The 23,169-nt window shown below is 34.3% G+C and overlaps 1 protein-coding gene across 1 annotated transcript; it reads right to left on the reverse strand.

The window, feature by feature from the left end:
- Window positions 1–694: 694 nt before the first annotated feature.
- On the reverse strand, window positions 695–1,476 carry LOC149563724 (histone H2B.10-like). Its single transcript, XM_089826861.1, has one exon. The coding sequence runs from the start codon at window positions 1,383–1,385 to the stop codon at window positions 930–932; it is 456 nt and encodes a 151-aa protein (XP_089682987.1). The 5' UTR covers window positions 1,386–1,476; the 3' UTR covers window positions 695–929.
- Window positions 1,477–23,169: the final 21,693 nt, after the last annotated feature.

Here is a 23,169-nt window from a genome sequence, read left to right on the forward strand (position 1 = left end):
GGAAAACTAGGAAACCCTACTAAACCAAGTGAGGCGGAATACCCTCGAAAATTCAAAATCTAAAAGGCAGGGGGCTCCTTTTTATAGCTGAATTTCACACTTAGGAATCCAAATTTTGACCACTTACCTGCATACAAACTATCTTCCATGGCAACATCACGTACCTACAATTGCTGCTAATTGTTAACTAGCTAGAGAAGTATTCCACCGCACGGTCGAGTTAGAAAAGGCTGATCAACATCATTTGCGTGTACTTACCAAATATAAACACAACTTTGTCGAGCTTATATTCTCAATATTGCCAGTGGCCATAAAATCCTCAAACCTTCCCTCAAGCTTCTCCACGCATAACAAATTTGTGTTTAAAATGCCCCCCTCTAAAAAAGGCCCAAGAAAATTAAGGCATTTCAGACAATTAATAACAACTAAAAGAGAATAAGGGAAGAACAATCAATTTATCAAGCACCAGCTGATCAATAGCAGCTCCAAACTTAACTTTAACAAATCAGCTGAATTCAACTTGATTCAGAAATTAATCCTACATCTTAAACCAAAACAAGACATCTTAAAATGAACAAAACCTCACCCCTGAATAGCAATGCGTGCGTTGCAACCAATTACGACCAATCTCATTTCAGAAACACTCCTCGCGTAGAATAATCCAACCCTAATGAGCGCACAACTCAAAACCCCAAAGAAAAAAGAGCTTGAATTAGGATATAATCATAGTCCAAACTGAACATTAACATCGTAGAGAAATTCTATTATCATACAAATAAAGTTCATCCGACTTATTATTTTTAAAGGCACAGCCACATGGCATGTACATCATCTGAAAGCTTCAAAATAAAACGGGTTTCCAAATTCGGAAATACTGGTGGTGTCAACAGACACCGTGCAAATCAAAGACAAGAAAAGTTCAATTTTACTTAGCCGGAAGTAAATTTAGTAACAGCCTTGGTACCCTCGGAAACCGCGTGCTTGGCAAGCTCCCCGGGAAGAGCCAATTTGACAGCCGTCTGCACCTCCCGAGAGGAAAGAGTATCCCTCTTTGTATATTTGACAAGTTTCGAAGATTCCCCTGCTAATTTTTCAAAAATGTCATTCATGAAGGAATTCATGATTGACATGGCCTTGCTGGAGATGCCGATCTCCGGATGAACCTGCTTGAGGACCTTGAAAATGTAGATCTTGTAAGTCTCCACGCTTCTCTTCTTCCTCTTCTTCTTTTCACCAGCTGCCTTAGGAGACTTTTTGGCAGCCTTGGAAGGAGCCTTTTCCTTGGGCTTCTTCTCTGCAGCGGCAGTCGGAGTTTTTTCCGCCACAGTTTTCCTCTCCTCCGCGGGCTTCTTCTCCGCTGGTTTCTTCTCTGCCTTGGGAGCCATCTCTACCGCACCAGAGTAAACCCTAAACAACCAAAATCGAACCAGGTAAATGGATATACGCGTAAAAGAGCGAATGAGATGAATTAATGATAACAACGATATTTATATGACGCATACACCGTTTGTCATTCGCTGGTCACTGGCGACGCGGATCACCTGATTTGGTCAATCTCTGCCGTTCATTACTATTTTTCATCGACGGTCGAGCGGTGATGGGAGTTTATGTCAACCTTTGCCTTTGCCTTTTAAAGAGTGATCTTGTAGCTAACCCTCGGGTCCCATTGGGGGGCTTCGGCTCTATATTTAAGGAGCTGGAGGTTCCATGATAATATTTTGGGGGGGCTAAAGCTTAATTTCGAATCTTTTTCTATTAACTAGGAGCCATTACTTTTTAGTTGAGCGGATGCAAAAAGGGGGGTTGGAAATGGCCCCTACTGTTTAGGAAAGAATTCTACCACTTGGCAAGAACCTACCCTTCATTTTCCCTCTAAATTGAAATCATCCTACCAAAAATTCTAAAAACAACAAATTATATTTTTTATATTTCCTTCAATTTAGGAGCTAATTTTTTTAAGCAAATTTAAATGTCATGCCTATGAGACCGCTCCCTTTTAAATGTTCCTAAAAAAGCTCAGCGGCACTCGCTCTATTTTTAAGCAAGCGGATGCCCATGGGACCTCAGCCTGAGGCAGGGTTCCATGGGAGGGGCTTGGGCTCTATTTTTGTGGAGCAGGTGGCTCCATGGTAATATTTTAGAGGGGGCTAAAACTTTAATTGGAATCTTTTCTACAAAATAGGAGGTTTGAATTTTTAGCAACGGTGAAAATGGGACCACTAGCTTCCAATAAGCACAAATTTTATTTCTATGGGACCACTAGCTTCACAAATTATTATTAGTTCTTGCCAGATACTATTGCATCCATTAGATGCCATAGGATGCAATAGTAACTTTTAAATAGCCAATCAAAGTCAAAGAATTTTTACAACATATGTCTACAAACTATAGTTTTAAATTTTCCATCTATTTAAATGATTTAAACAAAATAATTTATCTCTTCTTTGATTCGCTTAGAGTAAAATTAATTTTCTTGATAGAAAATTAGGATATTTTGTACACTACTTTTAATACATTAATTATAGCTTATGTCATCTTTTCTAAAAATCTTCTTTAACCATATTTAACATTAATTATAGCTTATGTCATCTTTTATACAAATCTTCTTTTACCATAGAAAATCATTTTTAGAACTATTGTAAACATAAAGATCAAATAGTAATTATACCAATGACATGACATGTTGACTTTTTTCTTTATATAAGAAATAAAACTTAAATCTTAATATTTTTCAATATAGTTTTATTTTATTTTTAATATTTTATATTATTATGTTCAATTTTCTATTTTACTTTTTCAATTATTAATTGTGAACTATAATATTTATATAAATATTTAATCACAATAATTTAATATAAATTTATTAGATTTTATTTTATTCATAATTATTTATTGATTAAAGGTTATTTAAGAACATTATAAAAACTTTAGCAATTAAGCTTTTACATTCTAAAAAATCAAAGAAATTACGATAAAAATTTAGCAATTTTTTACATTTGAAATTATATTTGTAAATTTTAAACAATATAAAGACCAGTAATTCAAATATTTTGTTATGAATATTTTTCTCTATTTTTTTTTAACTTATTTATCTTTTATATTTCTTATATTATAAGGTGAATTTGGTGCTAATATACCAGGGCACCATCTTATTTGAAGTTAGATTTTCTATCTAATGCAAATAAGCTATTTTTACATTGTTCAAACCATAGCAAGTCACTCACGTCAAGATTTAGCATAGATCGTCTTATGTAATTATCAATGTTTGAATGGGAACATTGCTACTTCTATTTTGTTTAAACTAAAAATTAATATGGCAGGAACTATGACGCTTGCGTCACTTGTTATAAATGGAAAGTGGCTCTTAACAAAAATAAGTTTAGAAGTGGTATGGGGACCTACCCAAGGAATAGGCTTCTTGAAGCCTCCAAATAAACATATGGATTAAGTCAACCTAAATTAATCTATTTCTTGTAAAATAATCACATAAATAAATATTATATTTATATTTTTAAATAAATATTATATATAAAATTAACATTAATTTTTTTGTTTGTTGCATATAATTTTATGAGTTTTTAAAGGTAAAATATATGTCATTTAGGTCAAATTTATATTTTTTCTATGAAATATATTTCATTGGCATCTATTAACTTTTAAATAGGTAAAATATATAATCTATAAATCGTACATATTTGTCTTCTTGTGAATTTTATCAATACAAGTAATCGTTGATAAAAATAAATTTGAGTACAAGTTTTTAGTCTCCTTCAAGGTGCAAATGATCGACAATGATCTTATTCATCATCTCGACAACCCATAATGCCACTTTTGCTTCTACATTATTATTGGTGTCATCTTTAAGATTGTGTGCCTCGCGGACAAGAACATTGTGGCCAAAGTCTTGTGACACGTACCTAGCACCAAATGTACTCGAGTTGCCTCTAGATACCCAATTCCAACTAACTTTAATCTATCCATTTCCTCAATTTTCCTATTTCACCTCTTCTCCATACTTTAAAGATGGATGAATCCATGATTAAACATAAACAAGTGGGACTTTAAGGTAAAGCCAACTTTTTTGTGTTATGCACTTGTTGGTTGTCTGGGAATGTTAAGGGGTTTGATTCATTGTAGCTACATTGACAAAATTTTAAATAAAATTTTTAGTTTATATCATAATTTTGTCCTCTTTTATATCCTTTCCCAATAAAATGTGCCCATTCATTTCTTTCAAATTTTTCAATTTATTAAAGATGGACAAATATTCCAAATGCTAAAAAAGGAGGATTTTGGTCTTTTGAAGTCTTGTTCTTGGAACATCTTTTTCAAAGTTTCTAGAAATGGAAAAATACTAAATTATTTTTTAAGCACATGTTTCCAACAATGCAATGAGAACATACAATGTAATAATAGATTCTCGAGAATTTATTATTTTTGCTTGCAAACCACACATCTAAATAGGTCATTAATGTTGAACCTCATGAATTTGTCACCTATTAAAAGCCTTTTCAAACTGGCTAGCCACGCAAATGAGCATACCCTTAATAGGCAATATTTATTACAATAGAGATTGTTGGGCCAACCCTCTTCCTCACTAGATATTTTGAGGAGTTGTTAACCAATCTTTACTAAATACTTTCCTTGTTCATACATGCACCAAATTAGTTATGTGTCTTATAATAAGAGGGTCCTTTTCTTTTCCACGATTAATTTGAAAGATATGAGGGCAACTTGCAACATTCTTAGTTCTTCTTTTGATTTTCATCTCCACATGACAATTCCTTCATGCTCTTTGAATAAGTATTTTGAAACTTTCTTTCATGACTTATTTCCATGATAGTTTTAATTGTTAGCATGAATGTTCATGATACTACAGTGAGGGACTATCCTAAGCATTGGAGAGTATTAACATGTTGCATTCATGACTGTGTTTGTCATTGATGTCAACATAGTAGTAAGTCTGTGAAGACTGGCAAAATAGTAGACATAGATATTAGGTGTACAGACAATGTTTTGATTGTCTGGTGATGCATGTTCATGGACATGTTTGGTATTGTGTCCTAATGTAAGGTTCAATGCAAATAGTACTTGAGTTGAAGGTGTACAAAAGATATGCCTGATTTACAGAGACCAATAAAAAGATAGAGTGCCTAAGAAGCAATTTTTGATTTTTGTATTGCATCGTTTGACATAGATATAATTTGGAGATGCATGGTCAAGCAATGACATAAGATAGTCTTATAATGATGTCAGTAAATGCGCAAGCCCTAGTGTCACATGTGTGAGAAGTTGCATAGATTGTGAGCTGACAGTGCTATTATAATTATGAATTAATTAATTTTCTTATTATAATTAATTGGGAAAGCCTCAAGGCCGACTCAAGGAATTATTATGAAGATACGGTATAAGGGAAAGATGTTTTCCTTGTTTGTAAGATGTGTTGGGATCATTATATTGAGTGCCAAGTGCGAAAAGGAGCAAAGTGTTTGGTGAATGTGAGTAAGCAATCCAAGGGATTATTGGATGTGAGATTTGTGATTTGGGTACAAGATCAAAAGGAGCAGAAGTCTAGTTGACAAGACAGATAAAAAGGAAGGAGCAATACTATTCATTTCTATTATTCTGCAAAGAATAATACAAAGATCATTTGGGCAATGGGATCATTGGTCTTCCCTTGAAGTTGTTTGGATAGTCGGTTCATCTGTCCTCTACAACTCCTAACAGAGTTGGCACAACTCCTAATAGGGTTGGAATCTCCTAATAGGGATTCAAAGTCTCCTAACAAAGACTGATATGTACTGAATGTTCTTATAGACTCCTAATAAGGTCCATCCTCTAACAAGGAATATTTATATTAGTACATCCTCTTGTGGCTACCATCCCCTTGGGGTTTTCCCTTTGATCAAGGATTTCCCTAGTTAACATATCTAGTATTATTGTATATGAGTATCTTGTTGTAGTTTCTAATTATATTGCTCATATGGTTAAAATTTAATAAGTTTGATAGTTGTCATATTAGTTGGGTAATTAATTCACCCACACCTCCCTCCCCCAACCTCAGTTATACTGGTGGACTATATATTCTAAAAATTGGTATCAAAGCCTCAAGTCCTTGAAGAGAAAGCTTAACAACTCTAGGAGATCACTGGTCAGTCATTTCAAAAAGGATAGTCCTAAGTATGATGGAGGAAATTTTGACACCCATAAGATGGAGCTTCTTGGTGAGACATAAAAAATTTGTAAGGATCTGAACATTGAGTTTCCAGATCTAAAATCCTTTTGTTGCATACAAAAGAATAGAAGCACAAGTAACAAAAGATCCAGATTCGAAGAAGACATGAAGATCAAAGGAGATATTGATTTGCTTAGGAAAAGAGAGCCAAAAGGTATGGAATTTTTTGTTTGTTGGACATGTAAAGAGTTTGGTCATTTTTCATCCAAATGTTCTAAGAGAGTAAGGAAAGCTAGAAATAATTGGCTATCTAGTGGAGTTGAAGAATTTAAAGCAAGTATGGAAAGATTCTTGAATAATTGTGATGATAAAGATAATGAGTGTGAATTGGTTAAGAAAGAGGAAGTAGTAGAAGAGATAGCTTTGGTAACTATTGTTGATCCTAAGGCTAACGAAGAGAATGTAGAAGTTATCACTAAGACTAACAATCATCTACAAAATGATGTGCAAACTATTGATCAAAGAGGAGAACAAATATTTGAATCAAGAGATGAGATAAGAGTTGAGTTACCAACTCCTACCTCTAAAAGAAACATGATAGAGAATCACCCTCCAGAGTAGATAACTGGAAGCAAAGACAAAAGTGCGATGAAAAGAAACAAAGTTAATGAGGAATTATGTTTGATTTCTCAAGTTGAACCCAAGAGAGTAGATGAAGCTTGTAGAGATGATCATTGGATTCAAGCAACGAAGGAAGAACTAGATCAGATTGTGAAGAATGAAACATGAGAATTAGTTCCTATACCTAAAGACAAGAATGTTATAAGAACCAAATGGGTATTTAGAAACAAGATGAATGAGCAAGGAAAATTTATAAGAAAGAAGGCTAGACTTATGTGCAAAGGATATTTACAGCAAAAAGGAATAGACTGTGAGGAGATTGTTAACCATATTTGCCTCCTTACCAAATATTTAAATTCAAATGATAGGTCCACCCAACGGTCATGTCCCACCTTTAATATTAAACAATGCCATGGAAATATGAAAATAAATGAAATAAAAACCTTATTATATTTTCCATATATTCCTAAGTTTATTTTTCACCCCTGCAACTTTTACCCTCCATCAGATCTTTCATGATCTATAGCCATCAGTTTGTCGCTTTGTAGAGGTGCTTGTTCTTTATTTCATGTGACAAAGCAACATCGCGCTGTGTGTATGTGTGGGTCCAAGTTTCTTCAATGGGTCACTTTGACTGTACTGACATGTTGATTGAGTTGGAATACAGAGGGCTTTTGGTTGGTCAAAGTACTGACAGTTTTACAGGGTGGATCGCATGTTTCATCCACTGTCAAATCGAAGATGATCTATAGTCATCATTATATCACTATGCAAAGATGCAAGAGACTTATTTCATGTGACATAGCACAGCTTGACACATGTATTTAGTGATGTCATTCTTGTCAAAAGAGCAGTCAGATAGTTTTCAGAATGAGGTGGTAGTTTGTTGGTTTCTCATTGGCCAAGGGAATGATTGTACAAGGTGTGGGCCAGTTCCTTCAGTGTATTTTACTTGTCATCAGATCAAGGATCATCTACAGTTGTCGCTATGTCACCCTGCGAAGTTGCAAGGTAGTTATCCATAGCAACAGATTAATATGTGGCAGGTGGGTCCTTTCCTTTGTGGGTCGTCGTGTGGTGGGTCAGTGTCAAACAGGTTGGCAAACAACCATGTTTCTATTGGCAGGTTGGGTGTACCTTATAGGCTGTTAGATGGTGGTAGATTAACATCTCTCATTGTGGGAAAATGATCGACCTTTAGCTATAGCGACATAGTGATGATTGGACATGTGTCCTTGGGGACCCAGGTGAAGAGTAGCTATTTGCAAACGACAATTAAGTTGACAGTTTCATAAGATAGTCACGGTTAGGGTTTTGGGAGGTGGCACAGTTAGTTGGTTTAAATGGTCAAACCCATGGGACTTTGCAGGGTGGCAGAAAGAAATAACATGGTTGGCCCACGTGGTTTATTCTAGTTGTGTGACTAGGTTGACCTGTTGATTTTGTTGATTCATAAGCTAGAAATGAGGAAAAATAGATGGTTTTTGCATGATCCAATCCTCATGATCAACTCCAACAGCTCTTGAATGAATGCAGGGTTATAAACAACGAAGGACAACACTCCAACACCTTTGGTTTTATCCTTCTACTCAGATAGAACGATTAATGGCGTCATTTTTGTCTTCTCAGGGCTCTATTTTCTGTGAAATATTAGATTTTCTTGCATCTGAATATGTGCCAAGATCAAATTTTCTCCAAATCTATATGATTATTCTCTGAGCACTTAATGATGGTGATTGTGAAGTAACTTTAGTTAAAAATATCTCAGTTATGCCTTAGCTATAAAGGCAAATTTTGTAATCTTTGTAAAAGGTTGATCTTTCTTTGATTCTCTAGTATTGCTTCTATGCATACTACTATAATTTCTCATGCCTTTGAGCCATTGTGATCCTCTGTTGAGTCTCTTTTATCCATTAACACGTTGTGCATGTAATGTCCCCATCTTTTTAGCATCTCAGTAGAGTTCTTAGCCTTTACATTCTCCGAAGGCTAAGTGGAGAAATAAGGAGAAATTGGTTAAATTAATTTCTTATAAAGTCATTAAATAAATTAAAATGTTAAAAGGTGACTTTATATTTAATTAACTTAATTTTCTAGAAGCACAATTAATTATTGTACTGCAAGGGAGAAGCTTCTAAAGAGTGCATTTTCTAGAAATACAACTAATTATTGTATTGGAAAGGGGGAAGCTTCTAGATAATGTAATTAAATGATATTTTATTTCCTTCTAGAAGGGTGAAGGAAAATAATAAATAAAGGTGAGAGCTTCATTCTTAATCATCTTGTTATTGTGAATTACATTTGATATAAACTTGGGAGAAGAAACTAAGGTTTTCTGATTTCAGTTAGCCATTGGAGAACATTAACTCTTCAGTGTTGCAACCATTTTAGGTGTTGAAATATCCACTGAATTTGGTATTCAGGAGAGCTTCAATTTAGGAGTTCTATTTGTGCTTAAATTAGAGAATACAATTATTGTTGGATACTACAGTATGCAAGAACGATGTCGCGCTACAATACTTATGCTTGATTCATCTCCATTCTTGGGCATCACTATTATCGAGTTCCTCTTGCAACTATTAGTAGTTAGCATTGTAATTTTTAGGCATATGATTTTTCTATGATAATTCAGAATCAAATTTTGGCATTACTGTAGTCATTATTGTAAGCCCATTTGTCTTGGCAAACTCATAGCAACATTGTACATGAGAATGAATTCAATAAAGGAGATACATGTTGCATACCATTTGTTTGATGAAATGTCCATCTAATAGTATATATGATCAACATAATAGTTGCATGTCAATTATTTGTCAAAATGTTAGCTGTAGGTATGCATTTTGTATCTAATTTCCATGTATATGCATTGAAAATACTAAAAGAACTGCCTTAGCATATTAGTTCATTGTAAGAGGCATTGTAATACCATTTGAGAACATTCTAAATTTCTTAGCATTGAAATACATCGTATAAGTTTTTGACAATATTCCTTGAGCTAAAATCAATAAGTTTGGGCAAGGGATATTACATTCCTATCATAGCTAAATTATGCCATCCTGAGGGTTTAGCAATCATATGCAGCCACTTGGGATTGGCTCTCATAGATTTTACACTAGCAGGCAAATTTTGTTTGACAGGGAACAAGATTTTGATAGGAAACCACACACCATGGGTGATAGGAAAGAGCATAGCCCACCAAGAGACAATAGGAATGAGGATCATGAAACAAGGGTGTTTTTTAGAGCAATGATTATAGGACAAGAGTGAATGGCTTAGGCTTTGTAGGTACTCACCACCATGGTTGAGCGCATGAACCCACAGGACAGATGAAATCAAGAACAAGGGGATTACAGGAGTGCAATGGGATCACCTAAAACTCATAGATTTCTTACAATAGATAGGCCCACACGTACTACTTTTGTTAGAGAGGAACCAATATAGGAACCAACAGAGGAAGTTGAGGATGAGACATTTGCAGATATCTTTATGGTTGCAAATGATGAATGAGAATTATTGGCACCATAGATTCGAGAGAGGATGACCTTTGAACGCTTTGTAAACCAGAGGAGAGAATATTATAGGTCACTTATATAGGATAGGAGGCCTAGGGGTCAAAATAGTGAGCTAAAGAGGGCTACGGGCAAGCTTGCTATGCATACATTTGATGGGAGTGGTAAGATAACAATTCAAGCTTGACACATTCTTGGCACTAAGGCCAATGACTAAGATTGAAGATATCAAATATGCCACTTTGCATTTGGAGGGAGTAGCACATGATTGGTGGTACCATGGTATGGTAACACTTCAGCATAATCAGGTGATAGAGTACTGAGACTTCATGGATAGGTTGGTTGAAATATTTGACAAGAAAGATCCAAAGGTTTACTTTCGAGAATTAGCATAGCTAAAACAAACAGGAAACTTGGAGTATTTCATTGGTGAATTTCAGCAGTTGGCAGTCATGGTGCCAAACATTTCAGAGCATAGATTGATAGTTATTTTCATTGAGGACCTATATGAATTACTAAGAGGTTGGATAAAGGCATTTGATCCCATTTCTTTATAGGAAGCTATGAAAATGGCAAGAAGTATGGAACATGCAGTCTTAACAAACAAATTTTAGTCCAAAGGAGCATCTTCTGATAAGGATAGCAAACCATTTTATAAAAAACCAGAGAAGACTAATTTAAAAAATGATTCTAAAGATAAAACTCTAGCACATTTTGATAGGGAAACATTAAATTATTTGAGGAAGAAAAAAAAAAGTTTCCAATGTAAGGAACCTATGATGCAAACCATGATTGTCCACTTAGACCAAAGGGAAAAGCTAACAAAATTATATGGTCATACTATGAGGAATCAGAATCAGATAATTCAGACTAGCAGTCTGATATAGAGGAAATAGATGGTGAAAAAAAGGAAGACAAGGTTGAAAACTTAACTAAAATGGAGTCCAAGGATGGGGAAGGAGATGGGAAACTTGGGGAAGCTCATCTCACTAGTATTAAGTAGGAAGGATCATTTTGAATGAGAGAAGTACTTGCTAGATAACAAGTTATAACTTTGGTTGATACCGGTGCCACTCATAATTTCATTGATGCTAGGTTGGTGAAGAAGTATGGCATACAAATAGAGAACTTTGGGGGAACTAGAGTGAGGCTAACTGATGGCTATGTCCTCAATTGTGATCGTAAGATCACTAGACTCCTTGTGAAAGTTATTAATTATGCCTTTAAGGTAGATTTCTATGTCGTGCCTATGGAAGATGTAGGTATAGTCCTTGGGATGAGTTGGTTGCATGATATTGGTGAGTTCACTCTTAATCTCAAGTAGATGGAGATGAGGTTTAAAGTAAATGGGAAGACATAGATTCTTAAGGTAATCAGGGACAATGATTTTAGAATGATCTCTTTCTGGAGGATGGATAGATTGATTCGACATGATCAGGTAGAGTGGGCAACAGAGTGCATGTTAATGCCATCATAGAAGGGACAACAGAAGATTGAATATTGTCCTGATATTCAGAAGCTTGGAGTTAAACATTCTAAGGTGTTCAGTGACATTCCACCAGGTTGACCACCAAACAGGGGTATTGAGCACATCATTGAGTTAGAGGAGGGGGCTAAGCCCATCATGATTACACCTTATAGACATCTGAAGAGGTTGAAGGATGAAACTGAAAAAATAGTAAAGGATTTACTTGCTATGGGACATATTAGACCAAGTAAGTCTCCTTTCGCTTCTTTAGTAGTGTTGGTGAAAAAGAAGGATGGGACATTGAGGATGTGCATTGATTTTAGGGTGCTTAATAGGAAGACAATTAAAAGCAGGTACCCCGTTCCCATAATTGATGAGTTGATAGATGAGCTTCATGGAGCTTGCTTCTTATCAAAAATAGATTTGACATTAGGTTATCACCATATCAGAGTTAGTGATCCGGGGGATATTTTCACCAAAAATTGAAGTATTTTCAAAACTCCAACAATCAACATCATTGTAAAGTCTTCAAAATTTTCCACCCAATGCAATTCAAACGGGCAAAAATGGAGTTCATACGCTTGAGATATGGCCAGTCAAAGTTGGGTCAAACCTTGGGCAGAGGTCATCAAAAAGGCAAAATTTCAAACTCTCCAAAATTGGTCGAAGTTGGTGCTAAATCGAAGGTCTCATCGAGAGCTTTTCGAAAACGTTCATTTCGTCAAAATTGGACTCTGTATGCAAAAGTTATGTGCAGTCAAAGGTGGTTGACCAAAAGGATTGATAATGGTGACGTGGCAGATTACGGAGGTGACATGTGTCACCAACGTGGCGTTAATAAATAAAAAATTTAGGTGCCATGCGTATGGCAGGAAGCCACATGGCACCTTCGAGTTTGTTGGAATTATATCTACGTGGCGGCATTCAAATTTTAACATTGACAAGTGAGCAATGGGGGTCGACCCCTTGACCACCAGGCGTCAAAACAGAGCTGGTGGCTGTTACGCCACTGACTAGCTTCAAACACATATCGTGCAATGTTTTTGATAAACATTAACCGACCTTAGCTCGGTGTAGAGGGCGATGCGGTGGTTGGAACCACCGACCCCCGCTCCCTTATGCGCTTTTCAAAAGTCTTCATTGCCACTGCGCCACGTGAGTGGCTTGTGATACTATTAGCATAGATTTTATTTAAAGAGAATCATAGCCCAATTTCCCCTTGCCTAAATAAGGGTAGTTAGTAAATAAGGACAAAATTATAAAATGGAAATGAGTCCCATTCCGAGGAGGGACTGTTGTAAGGGTCTAAATATACTTTGCCCTATTATTAGACATTGTTTGGTATAAAAAGAGGGGTTAGGGGCCTTTTGAAGGCATGAAAATGAAGGGAGAAAGAATGTAAATGTTGAGAGAGAGAGTTTCTATGTGGAGACTTAGTGATTTTTCCTGCACATAGAGGAATCTTGCTGTGTGTGCTTGAAGGGAATTGTCACAAATCACTTGTATTGATTTATTGGAGTTAATCGGATCGGTCCCCCTATTGGAGCTAGACCTGAAGAAGGAGTCCTTCCTGGACGAACTCTAAAATCAAATGTGTTGTGTCTCTATCTCTCTTTCTATCATCTCATTCTGTGTTTTCTTATTTGCAATTACGTTAATTTTGCTTTATTAAAGCTTTAAATTTAACTTTATGTAATTGGTTAGCATTCTCTGTAATAGTCCTAGATCCTAGAAATTAGATCAATTAGAGAGTAGGACATCAAGAAGACAACCTTTAGATGTCATTGTGGCCATTTTGAGTTTTCAGTTGTGCCATTTGGGCTAACTAATGCACCTACCACTTTTCAAGCAACAATGATTAGGGTTTTCCATCCCTAGTTGAGGAAATTTGTACTTGTCTTCTTTGAGGATATCTTGGTGTACAGTAGATCTTGGGAGGAGCACTTGGTTCACCTTGACACGGTGTTGGATATATTGAGCAAAGAGTCCTTATATGCAAAGGAGTCAAAATGTGATTTGGGTATGACAAAGTTGTTGTATTTGGGTCACATCATCAGTGCAGAGGGCATACACATGGATCCTGAAAAGATTCGTGCCATTGTGGAGTGGCCTTCACTAGTGAACCTTACATAGTTGAGGGGCTTTATTGGATTATGTGGTTTCTACAGGAGGTTTGTGGATGGATATTCTAGGCATGCAACACCCTTGACAAATTTGATGAGAAAGGGAGCTTTCTTGTGGACTCTTGAGGCACAGGGGTGTTTTGAGAAATTTAATGAGTTGATGACTTCTTGTCTAATGTTGGCATTACCATATTTCAACAAACCTTTTGAGCTACATTGTGATGCTTTTGGAGAAGGAAATGGAGTGGTTCTTATGTAGGAGAATCACCCTATTGCTTATGAGAGCAAGACATTAAGAGGGCCAGAGTGGAGCTTCAACACGTATGATAAGGAGATGTTAGCCATTATGCATGCTTTGGTTAAATTTAGGCAATATTTGGTAGGTAGAAAATTTTGTATCAACACCAACCATAATAGCCTAAAAAACTTTTTGGGGCAGTGAGATCTCAATGATAGGTAACAAAAGTGGGTGAGCAAGTTACAATCCTATGACTTTGATATTACATATTTTAAGGGGACACAAAATGTAGTTGTTGATGCTTTATCACTTAGGCCCCATTTGAGCTTATTGATAGACATATTGAAGGATTGGAGACAATTGATCCTTGCAGAGCATGCAAAGGATGCGTGGACAGTTGGATTTATAGATGGAACTATTCAGAACAGCAGATACACCCTTGTCAATGATCTCATCATTTACAAAGGGCAACTATTTTTGGTCTCAGGCTCAACAATGAGGAGGATGATTCTGAAATCTTTTCATGATTCACACATGGCAGGACATCCTATTTTTCACAAGACATACTGGAAGATTCGAGAGCACTTCACATGGAAAGGGCTCAAAGCAGAGGTACTTCAATATGTTAGGGAGTGTCCCACTTGCCAGAAGAATAAGCAGGAATACTCCTATCCAATCGGTTTACTTCAACCACTTCCAATTCCTAATAGGAAGTGGGAGTGTTTATCTATGGATTTCATCACAGGACTACCTAGAGCCCAAGGTAGGGACTGCATATATGTGGTCGTGGATCACCTTATGAAGTTTGCACACTTCTTTCTTATCACTGCTACATACACTGCTATATAGGTGGTAGAGTTATTCTTCAAGGAGATGTTCAGATTACATGGCTTACCTCAGAGCATTATGAGTGATAGGGACAACAGGTTTATGAGTCATTTTTGGCAGGAGCTATTCAGGTTGTGTGCGACAGAGCTCATTCTGAGTACTAGCTACCACCCTTAGACAGATGGTCAAACAAAGATAGTGAATAAATGGGTGGAGGGATATCCCATAAATTATATAGCAAGGCAACATAAGGCATGGGTAAAGTGGATTTATCTTTGTGAGTATTGCTACAATACCACTTATCACATGTCTATTCAGATGTCACCCTTTATGGCCCCATATGGGTATGAGGCACCCAATTTTATGGATCTACTTTATAATAGAGTGCCCACTGCAAGTGATTTATTGCAAGAGAGTCAAGACATTGTTAAGACTCTCAAGGATAATATAACCAAGGCACCGAATCAGCATAAGCAGTATGCAAACTAGAAGAGGACTGAGTAGACTTTTGAGGTTGGATATATGATGTATCTTATGTTGCAACCTTATCGTCAATCCACTCTCAAGAAGAGTGGTGCCAAGAAACTTAAGCCATGATACTATGGTCCATTCAGGATTATCAGAAAAGTGGGAGAGGTGGCTTATAAGTTAGATTTGTCGACAAAGAGCAAGGTGCACAATGCTTTTCATGTATCACACCTCAAGAAGGTGCTAGGACATCATATTGTTCCTCCTACAGTGCTTCCACCCTTGGACAATGAGGGAAAATCGGTAGTGGTGCTAGAGGCTATCATTGATTTTAGGGAAAGGAACTTGAGGTAGCGTACTATAAGGGAGTATTTGGTGAAATAAAAGGACCTGTCAGTAGAGGATGCAACATGGGAGAATGAGAAGATTTTGCAACATCCAGACTTGAAGTTGCTTGAGGACAAGCAATTTCAGGGAGGGTAGACTGTAATATCCCCATCTCTTTTAGCATCTCAGTGGAGTTCTTAGCCTTTACATTCTCTGAAGGCTAAGTAAAGAAATAAGGAGAAATTGATTAAATTAATTCCTTATAAAGTCATTAAATAAACTAAAATTAAAATGTGACTTTATATTTAATTAATTTAATTTTTTGGAAGCGCAGTTAATTATTGTATTGCAAGGGAGAAGCTTCTAGAGAGTGCATTTTCTAGAAATACGACTAATTATTGTGTTGGAAAGGGGGAAGCTTCTAGAGAATGCAATTAAATAATATTTTATTTCCTTCTAGAAGGGTGAAGGAAAAGAATAAATAGAGGCGAGAGCTTCATTCTTAATCATCTGATTATTGTGAATTGCATTTGATATAAACTTGAGAGAAGAAACTAAGGTTTTTTATTTCAGTTAGCCATTGGAGAATGTCCACTCTTTAGTGTTGCAACCATTTGAGGTGGTGAAATATCCACTGAATTTGGCATTCAAGAGAGCTTCAATTTAGGAGTTCTGTTTGTGCTTAAATTGGAGAATACAATTATTGTTGGCTACTATAGTATGCAAGAACAATGTCGCGCTATAGTACGTATGCTTGATTCATCTCCATTCTTGGGCATCACTATTATCAGGTTCCTCTTGCAACTATTAGTAGTTAGCATTGTAATTTTTAGGCATATGGTTTTGTTGTGATAATTCAAAATCAAATTTTGGCTTTATTGTAGTCATTATTGTAAGCCTATTTGTCCTGGCAAACTCATAGCAACATTGTACATGAGAATGAATTCAATAAAGGAGATACATGTTGCATACCATTTGTTTGACAAAATGTCCATCTAATAATATATATGATCAACATAATAGTTGTATGTCAATTTTTTGTCAAAATGTTAGCTGTAGGTATGCATTTTGTATCTAATTTCCATGTATATGCATTGAAAATACCAAAAGAACTGCCCTAGCATATTAGTTCATTGTAAGAGGCATTGTAATATCATTTGAGAACATTCTAAATTTCTTAGCATTGAAAGGCAACATACAAGTTTTTGACAATATTCCTTGAGCTAAAATTGGTCATTTTGGGCAAGGTATATTATAGTGCAGGACTTCCTTGCCTCTGGTTAATGTTCTTGTCTATATTATGTATATGCATGATTGTATCTACTTTTGGCATTTGAATGATATTAAGTGAAGTCTCTTCCTATAGCATTCTTTTGTTGTCTGATCTACATGTAGTTGTTGAATTAAGCAAAGTCTGAATCTATATTCTTTGAGGTTATAACTGGTTAATTGTGCATTTATGGGCAGAGATAAGGTCAAACACTCTATTTTGGTGCATCGCCCCTTAGGTTAGAATAGTTAGATTTTCTTTCATGCATTCCCTCTCCCTTTTCCTCTCCAAGTGTAGTTAGGTGCACCCTGATAGTAAAAGAAGTCGGCCTTCTCTGGAGACTCAACATCACAGTTCAAGTCCCATAGCTTGGAGGTTGTTTCCATGTTTTACAAGGTTGTCCTTAGGTAAAAAAATTGGACATAGGTGCAAATTTTTGTGACAACAGAGACATATGCCCTTGTAGCCAGAATGGAAGTCTTAAGAATGTTCTTGGCTTATGTAGCAAATAAGAAGTTCAGAGTATATCAGATGGATGTTATATAAGCCTTCCTAAATGGAGAACTTGAAGAAGAGGTGTACATTGAACAATGTAAAGGTTTCCCTTTGATAGAAGACAAAGATATAGTATGCAGACTAAATAAATATCTATATGGTTTGAAGCAAGCACCTAGAACTTGGTATGTAAAATTTGACAACTATTGGCAAGATTTGGATTTGCTAAAGGTACGACATATAGTAACTTGTATTTTAAAGAAATTGAGAATGGTTTATTGATAATAGTAATATTTTTTGATGGCATAATATTTGGAGGTAATGACGAAGCAATTGATAAGTTTGTTAAAGAAATGAAGAATGAGTTTGAGATGAGCATGATAGAAGTATTGAGTTTTTCCTAGGGTTGCAGATTGCGTAGAATAGTGATGGAATTTTTTATTTCACAAGCTAAGTACTTGAAAGATTTGTTGAGGAGATTTTGACTGGAAAGTTGTAAACCTATTGGTACACTTATGATAATTGCTCGCAAGTTATCTAGCAAGGATGAGACACCTACAATTGAGCAAAAGAAGTACAAATCCATGATTGGAGGTTTGTAGTATCTAATTCACATTAGACCAGATATAGCAAATGTAGTTGGGGTTGTAGCTAGATTTCAAGCTGATCCTAAGGAGTATCATTATGCAGTAATAAAGAGGATATTCAAATATTTCAAAGGAACATATGATTATGGAATATGGTATGATAGATCGAGTAATTTTACTCTATATATGTATATTGATGCGGGTTGGGCTGGCAGTATGGATGATAGAAAGAGCACCAATGGTGGAGCATTCTTTCTTAGAGGAAGATTGGTTTCTTGGTTAAGCAAGAAATAATATTGTATCTCACAAAGTATAGCCGAGGCAGAATATGTAGCAATAGCTAATAATTGTTATCAAATTATGTGGATGAAATAGATGCAAAAGGATATTGGGATCGAGTTTGCAAAACTTGTTATAATATATTGTGATAACACAAGTACAATAAGTATGTTTAAGAATCATATGTTGCATTATAAGACCAAGCATATATCTATTATGTATCATGTCTTGAGAGAGAAGGCAATAGAGAAACAAATTATATTGGAATACGAGAGTACTAAAGATCATATTGCAAATATTTTTATGAAGCCCTTACCTAAAGATACATTTGAGTACTTGAGAGGTATGCTTAGGGTTATGCCCTTACCTACTTATAAGTAGATGATGTAGATTGCATCAGTCTAGTGGTATAGAGCACTGTTGTTGGACTGGACTGAATGTTGATCCTTCCTTTATGGGGGAGTATTTGTTATGAGCTAAGTCATTAAGGACTCTTGGTATTTGGTCTTGATCAGTTTCTTTGGAAACTTGAGTTGGTTGAAGACTTAGAGAAGTAAATTGACATAATGAGGCCTTTGTCATTGATGTAAATGTGGGAGAAGAGTGCATGAAAAACATAACATCTCATAAGTGTGTATGGGGGAGAAGAGTGCAGAGTGCATGAAAATCTCTACTTTATTAGGGAGATTTAGAAATATTCATGCAAGGAAGGAGGAATATCTATATGGGGGAGATATGAAGCATGAGGAATTTTGGTGTATGGTAAGTTGTTTAATATGAACAACTATTATCGATCCTAAGAAGATGTAGAATAGAGCAATGTTCCTGATGTTTTCAAATCTGATGGATGAAGAGGATTTGAAAAGATGAGAACAACAACAACAACAAAGTACTATTTTGGTATTCTTGGAACTTAGATGTTTTTAATCTATGTTTTCATCAATGCCAAAAGGAGAGATTATTAGCATGAATATTGATGATACTACATTCTAGGGAATATCCTAAGAATTGGAGAGTATTGACATGTTGCATTCATGATTGCGTTTGTCATTGATGTCAACATAGCAATAAGTTTGTGAAGATTAGCAAAGTAGTAGACAAAGATCTTAGTTGTACGGACACTATTTTGATTGTTTAGTGATGTACGTTTATGGACATATTTGATATTGTATCCTAATGTTAAGGTTCAATGCATAGTACCTAAGTCATAGACGTACAAAAGATATACCTAATTTATAGAGAGTAGTAAAAAGGAAGAGTACCTAAGAAGTAGTTTATGATGTTTGTATTATATCATCTAACAGAGATATAGTTTGGAGATGCATCCAGTCAGCAAGTGACATAAGACAGTCTAATGATGATGTCAGCAAATGTACAAGCCTTTGTGTCACACGTGTGAGAAGTTGCATAGACTATGAGCCGACAGTGATATTGTAATTATGAATTAATTAATTTTCTTATTATAATTAATTGGGAAAGCCTCAAGGCCGACTCAAGTAATTATTTTGAAGATACGGTATAAAGGAAAGATGTTTTCCTTGTTTGTAAGACCTATTGTGATCATTGTATTGAGTGTCAAGTGGGAAAAGGAGTAGAGTATTTGGTGAATGTGAGTAAGCGATCCAAGGGATTATTGGATACAAGATTTGTGATTTGGTTACAAGATCAAAAGGAGCAGAAGTCTGGTTGACAGGATAAAGAAAGAGGAAGGAGCAGTACTATTCATTTCTATCATTCTACAAGGAATACTATAGAGATCATTTGGACAATGGGTTCATTGTTCTTGCCCTGAAGTTATTTGGACAGTGGATCCATCTATCTTCTATAACTCCTAATAGGGTTGGAATCTACTAACAAGGATTCAAAGTCTCCTAATAGGGACAAATATGTATTGAATGTTGTTATAGACTCTTAGCAGGATCCATGGTCTAACAAGGAATATTTATATTAGTACTCATCTTGTGGGTACCATCCCCACTGAGGTTTTCCCTCTAATCAAGGGTTTCCCTAGTTAACATATATGGTGTTATTGTGAATGACTATCTTGTTGTGGTTTCTAATTATATTGCTCATATGATTGAAGTTTAATAAGGCTGATAATTGTGATATTAGTTGGATAATTGATTCACCCTCCACCTCTCTCAGTTATATTGGTGGACTATATATTCTAACATTAATTTCTCAACTCTAGCTTCCTTCGAGAGCGTGGAATACACTTCCAATGAGTCATCCCAAAATTTAGCTCTATTCCCTTCATCTAGCCTCTAAGTGATGTGATTGGAAATTACATATCTTTAACTGAGAATAAAGTCCCAAATGGTGGAACATTCAAGGTGATTTCAATATTAGCTCAAATATTTCTCATCGTCATTCATCTAGGTATTTGTAGTTAGGATTTTGGTATATTTTCTACTTTAGATTGTTATACATTTGCCATATTACTTTGATACTCATGGCCTCGTTCATAATTTTTTGCGTGGAGAGAATTGTGCTTCCTAATATTTTTGTTTGATAGTTTTTTTCTAATGCCAAAAGAGGGATCTTATCTTGGTCCGTAATTTCATTCTGAAAACTCTTTTTCATCTTTGCTTGATTAGATTCATGATCTTTGTGGGGATCTTTATACACATTATTAGTTCCTGCCTACGGTAGGTAACTGATGCTTTCGCTTAGTCCATTGTATTAATAGCTGCACCAATCAGATTTTAGATTTCATTCATATAATAATGTTTGCAAAAGGTTTTGTAATTTGCATGATTTTTTGGAATTGAAAAATACAATTTTTTGAAAACCTTATTAGCTCATGAGGAAAAAGGTAATGAAAAAATTTAATTTTCTTGAACAAAAATACAACTATTTTTTCCAACACCTCTATTAATGCAAGCATTAATTGCAACTTTATCTTTTCTTTTCTTGTGACAAGTGGATAAATTTTATTAAAAAATAATCATTTTCCTAACACCTCATGAATGCATTAATTTCAGTTTTACCTTTCCTACATTTGTGACTAGTGGACAAACTTTTTTTTAAAAAGACAATCACTTTTAATTGATGTTTATTTTTGTAATTTGTAAAATGCTATTAAATATAGATATTTTAATCAAGTATAGGTATTTTAATCAAATAAAGACATTTTAACTCTTTTAAATTGTCAATTTTCAAAAATTATTTTTTATATAGCTTAATTTCATATTTATTTTAATTTTAATTTATATATAAGTTTAAATTAGAATTTAGTTTCTTTTATTTTGACATATCTAAACCAATGCTTTTAATAGATTTATTGTTTATTTTTTATTTTTATATATAATCTTTATTATATTGATATTTTTAATTTATACTTTAAAATACATAATACTAATTTTGTATCAATTTTAATAAAGTTCAAATTGTTTAGCTTTGTATATTATCAACTTTATTTATGATAAGTGTGTTTGGTTTTTTTAAAGCATAAATGTTATTTTTAAATTAATTTATGTTTATTTATTTTTATGCATTAGATTTAAGCTTAAGAATATTGTCCACCTTCTTCAATTAGATGAATTTATCGCTTAAACAAGATATATCAAACAATTTCATCATTAAAATTAATCAATTTAACTCTTTTTTTTTAAAATTATATAATTTTAACTATATCTTATATATAATTAGTTCATAAATATCTTTGGTCTCATAAATGTTCTTTACGATGTCATCTAATTTTAATTTACCATAATACTATAATATTTATTTATATATTCTTTTACTATTTTAATTAATATATATCATTGCAATTATATAATTTAATAATATACTGACTATACTCTGTAATTTAGTTTAGCTTACCACTATAATATTCTATTTGTCATTACTATTTATTTGTTATTTTATTAAACTAAATACATTATATTTTAACCAAAACCTACTTCAATCAACCATAAAATCATGAAGGCAAGAACTTTGGCGCTTGCGCCCCTTGTTAAATGTAATGACATTATTGAGATGGAATCTTTAACCACGAGAATTATTATTGTTAATGATAGTTAATGACTCTTATGGCTTTCCATTTTAAAATAGCTCTCCAAAAGTTTAGTTCATAGTGGTAAAAGCACAGATCTGTGTCACCTTTTGGAACCTCTAAATCTATTTTGATCAAATCTCATTTCTTTATCAAAATTCAACTTTTTTCAAGAACAAAAAATACTCTTTTGTAGATATTGGAGACAATATCATCATTATTAAATTTCATAGTGTTTTGATTGGTTATAACATGTTATAATTTTTAAATATTATATGTAGGTATTTTAATATTTGAGAAGATGCTCCCTCCAAAAAGGAAAAAAAGGTTAAATAATCATTATATATATATATATATATATATATATATATATATATATATATATATATAGAATATGAAATTTATTTTCAATGAGTAGATTTGATAGGGAAGTTTTGATGGGAGGAAATAATTGTTGGTTTCTTATAAGGTCAACCTTGAGTACTTATAACAAAGAAAATATACATAAAAAATAAATATTTATTTTTTGTGCCCTAGCTATACATGTCATCTATAACATAATTTAAAATCAAAGCAAAACAGGATGATTTGCATATACTTGTTTGACAAGAACTACACCCTGTATTTTTTGCAGATAAAAAAAAGACTTAAATTTTTTTAAAATGTTACTCGAAAAAATTATAAAACTGATAGGCTTATAACTCATCCAAATTCGTGCATTTCATCAGTTTACATCATCTTCAAATTCTAAACACAAATAGTATTTTTATGTCATTAAAGTTAA

Source organism: Cupressus sempervirens, chromosome 4 (genome assembly GCF_028749045.1).
Source record: "Cupressus sempervirens isolate cs-2001-9-10 chromosome 4, ASM2874904v1, whole genome shotgun sequence".
Taxonomy (NCBI): domain Eukaryota; kingdom Viridiplantae; phylum Streptophyta; class Pinopsida; order Cupressales; family Cupressaceae; genus Cupressus; species Cupressus sempervirens.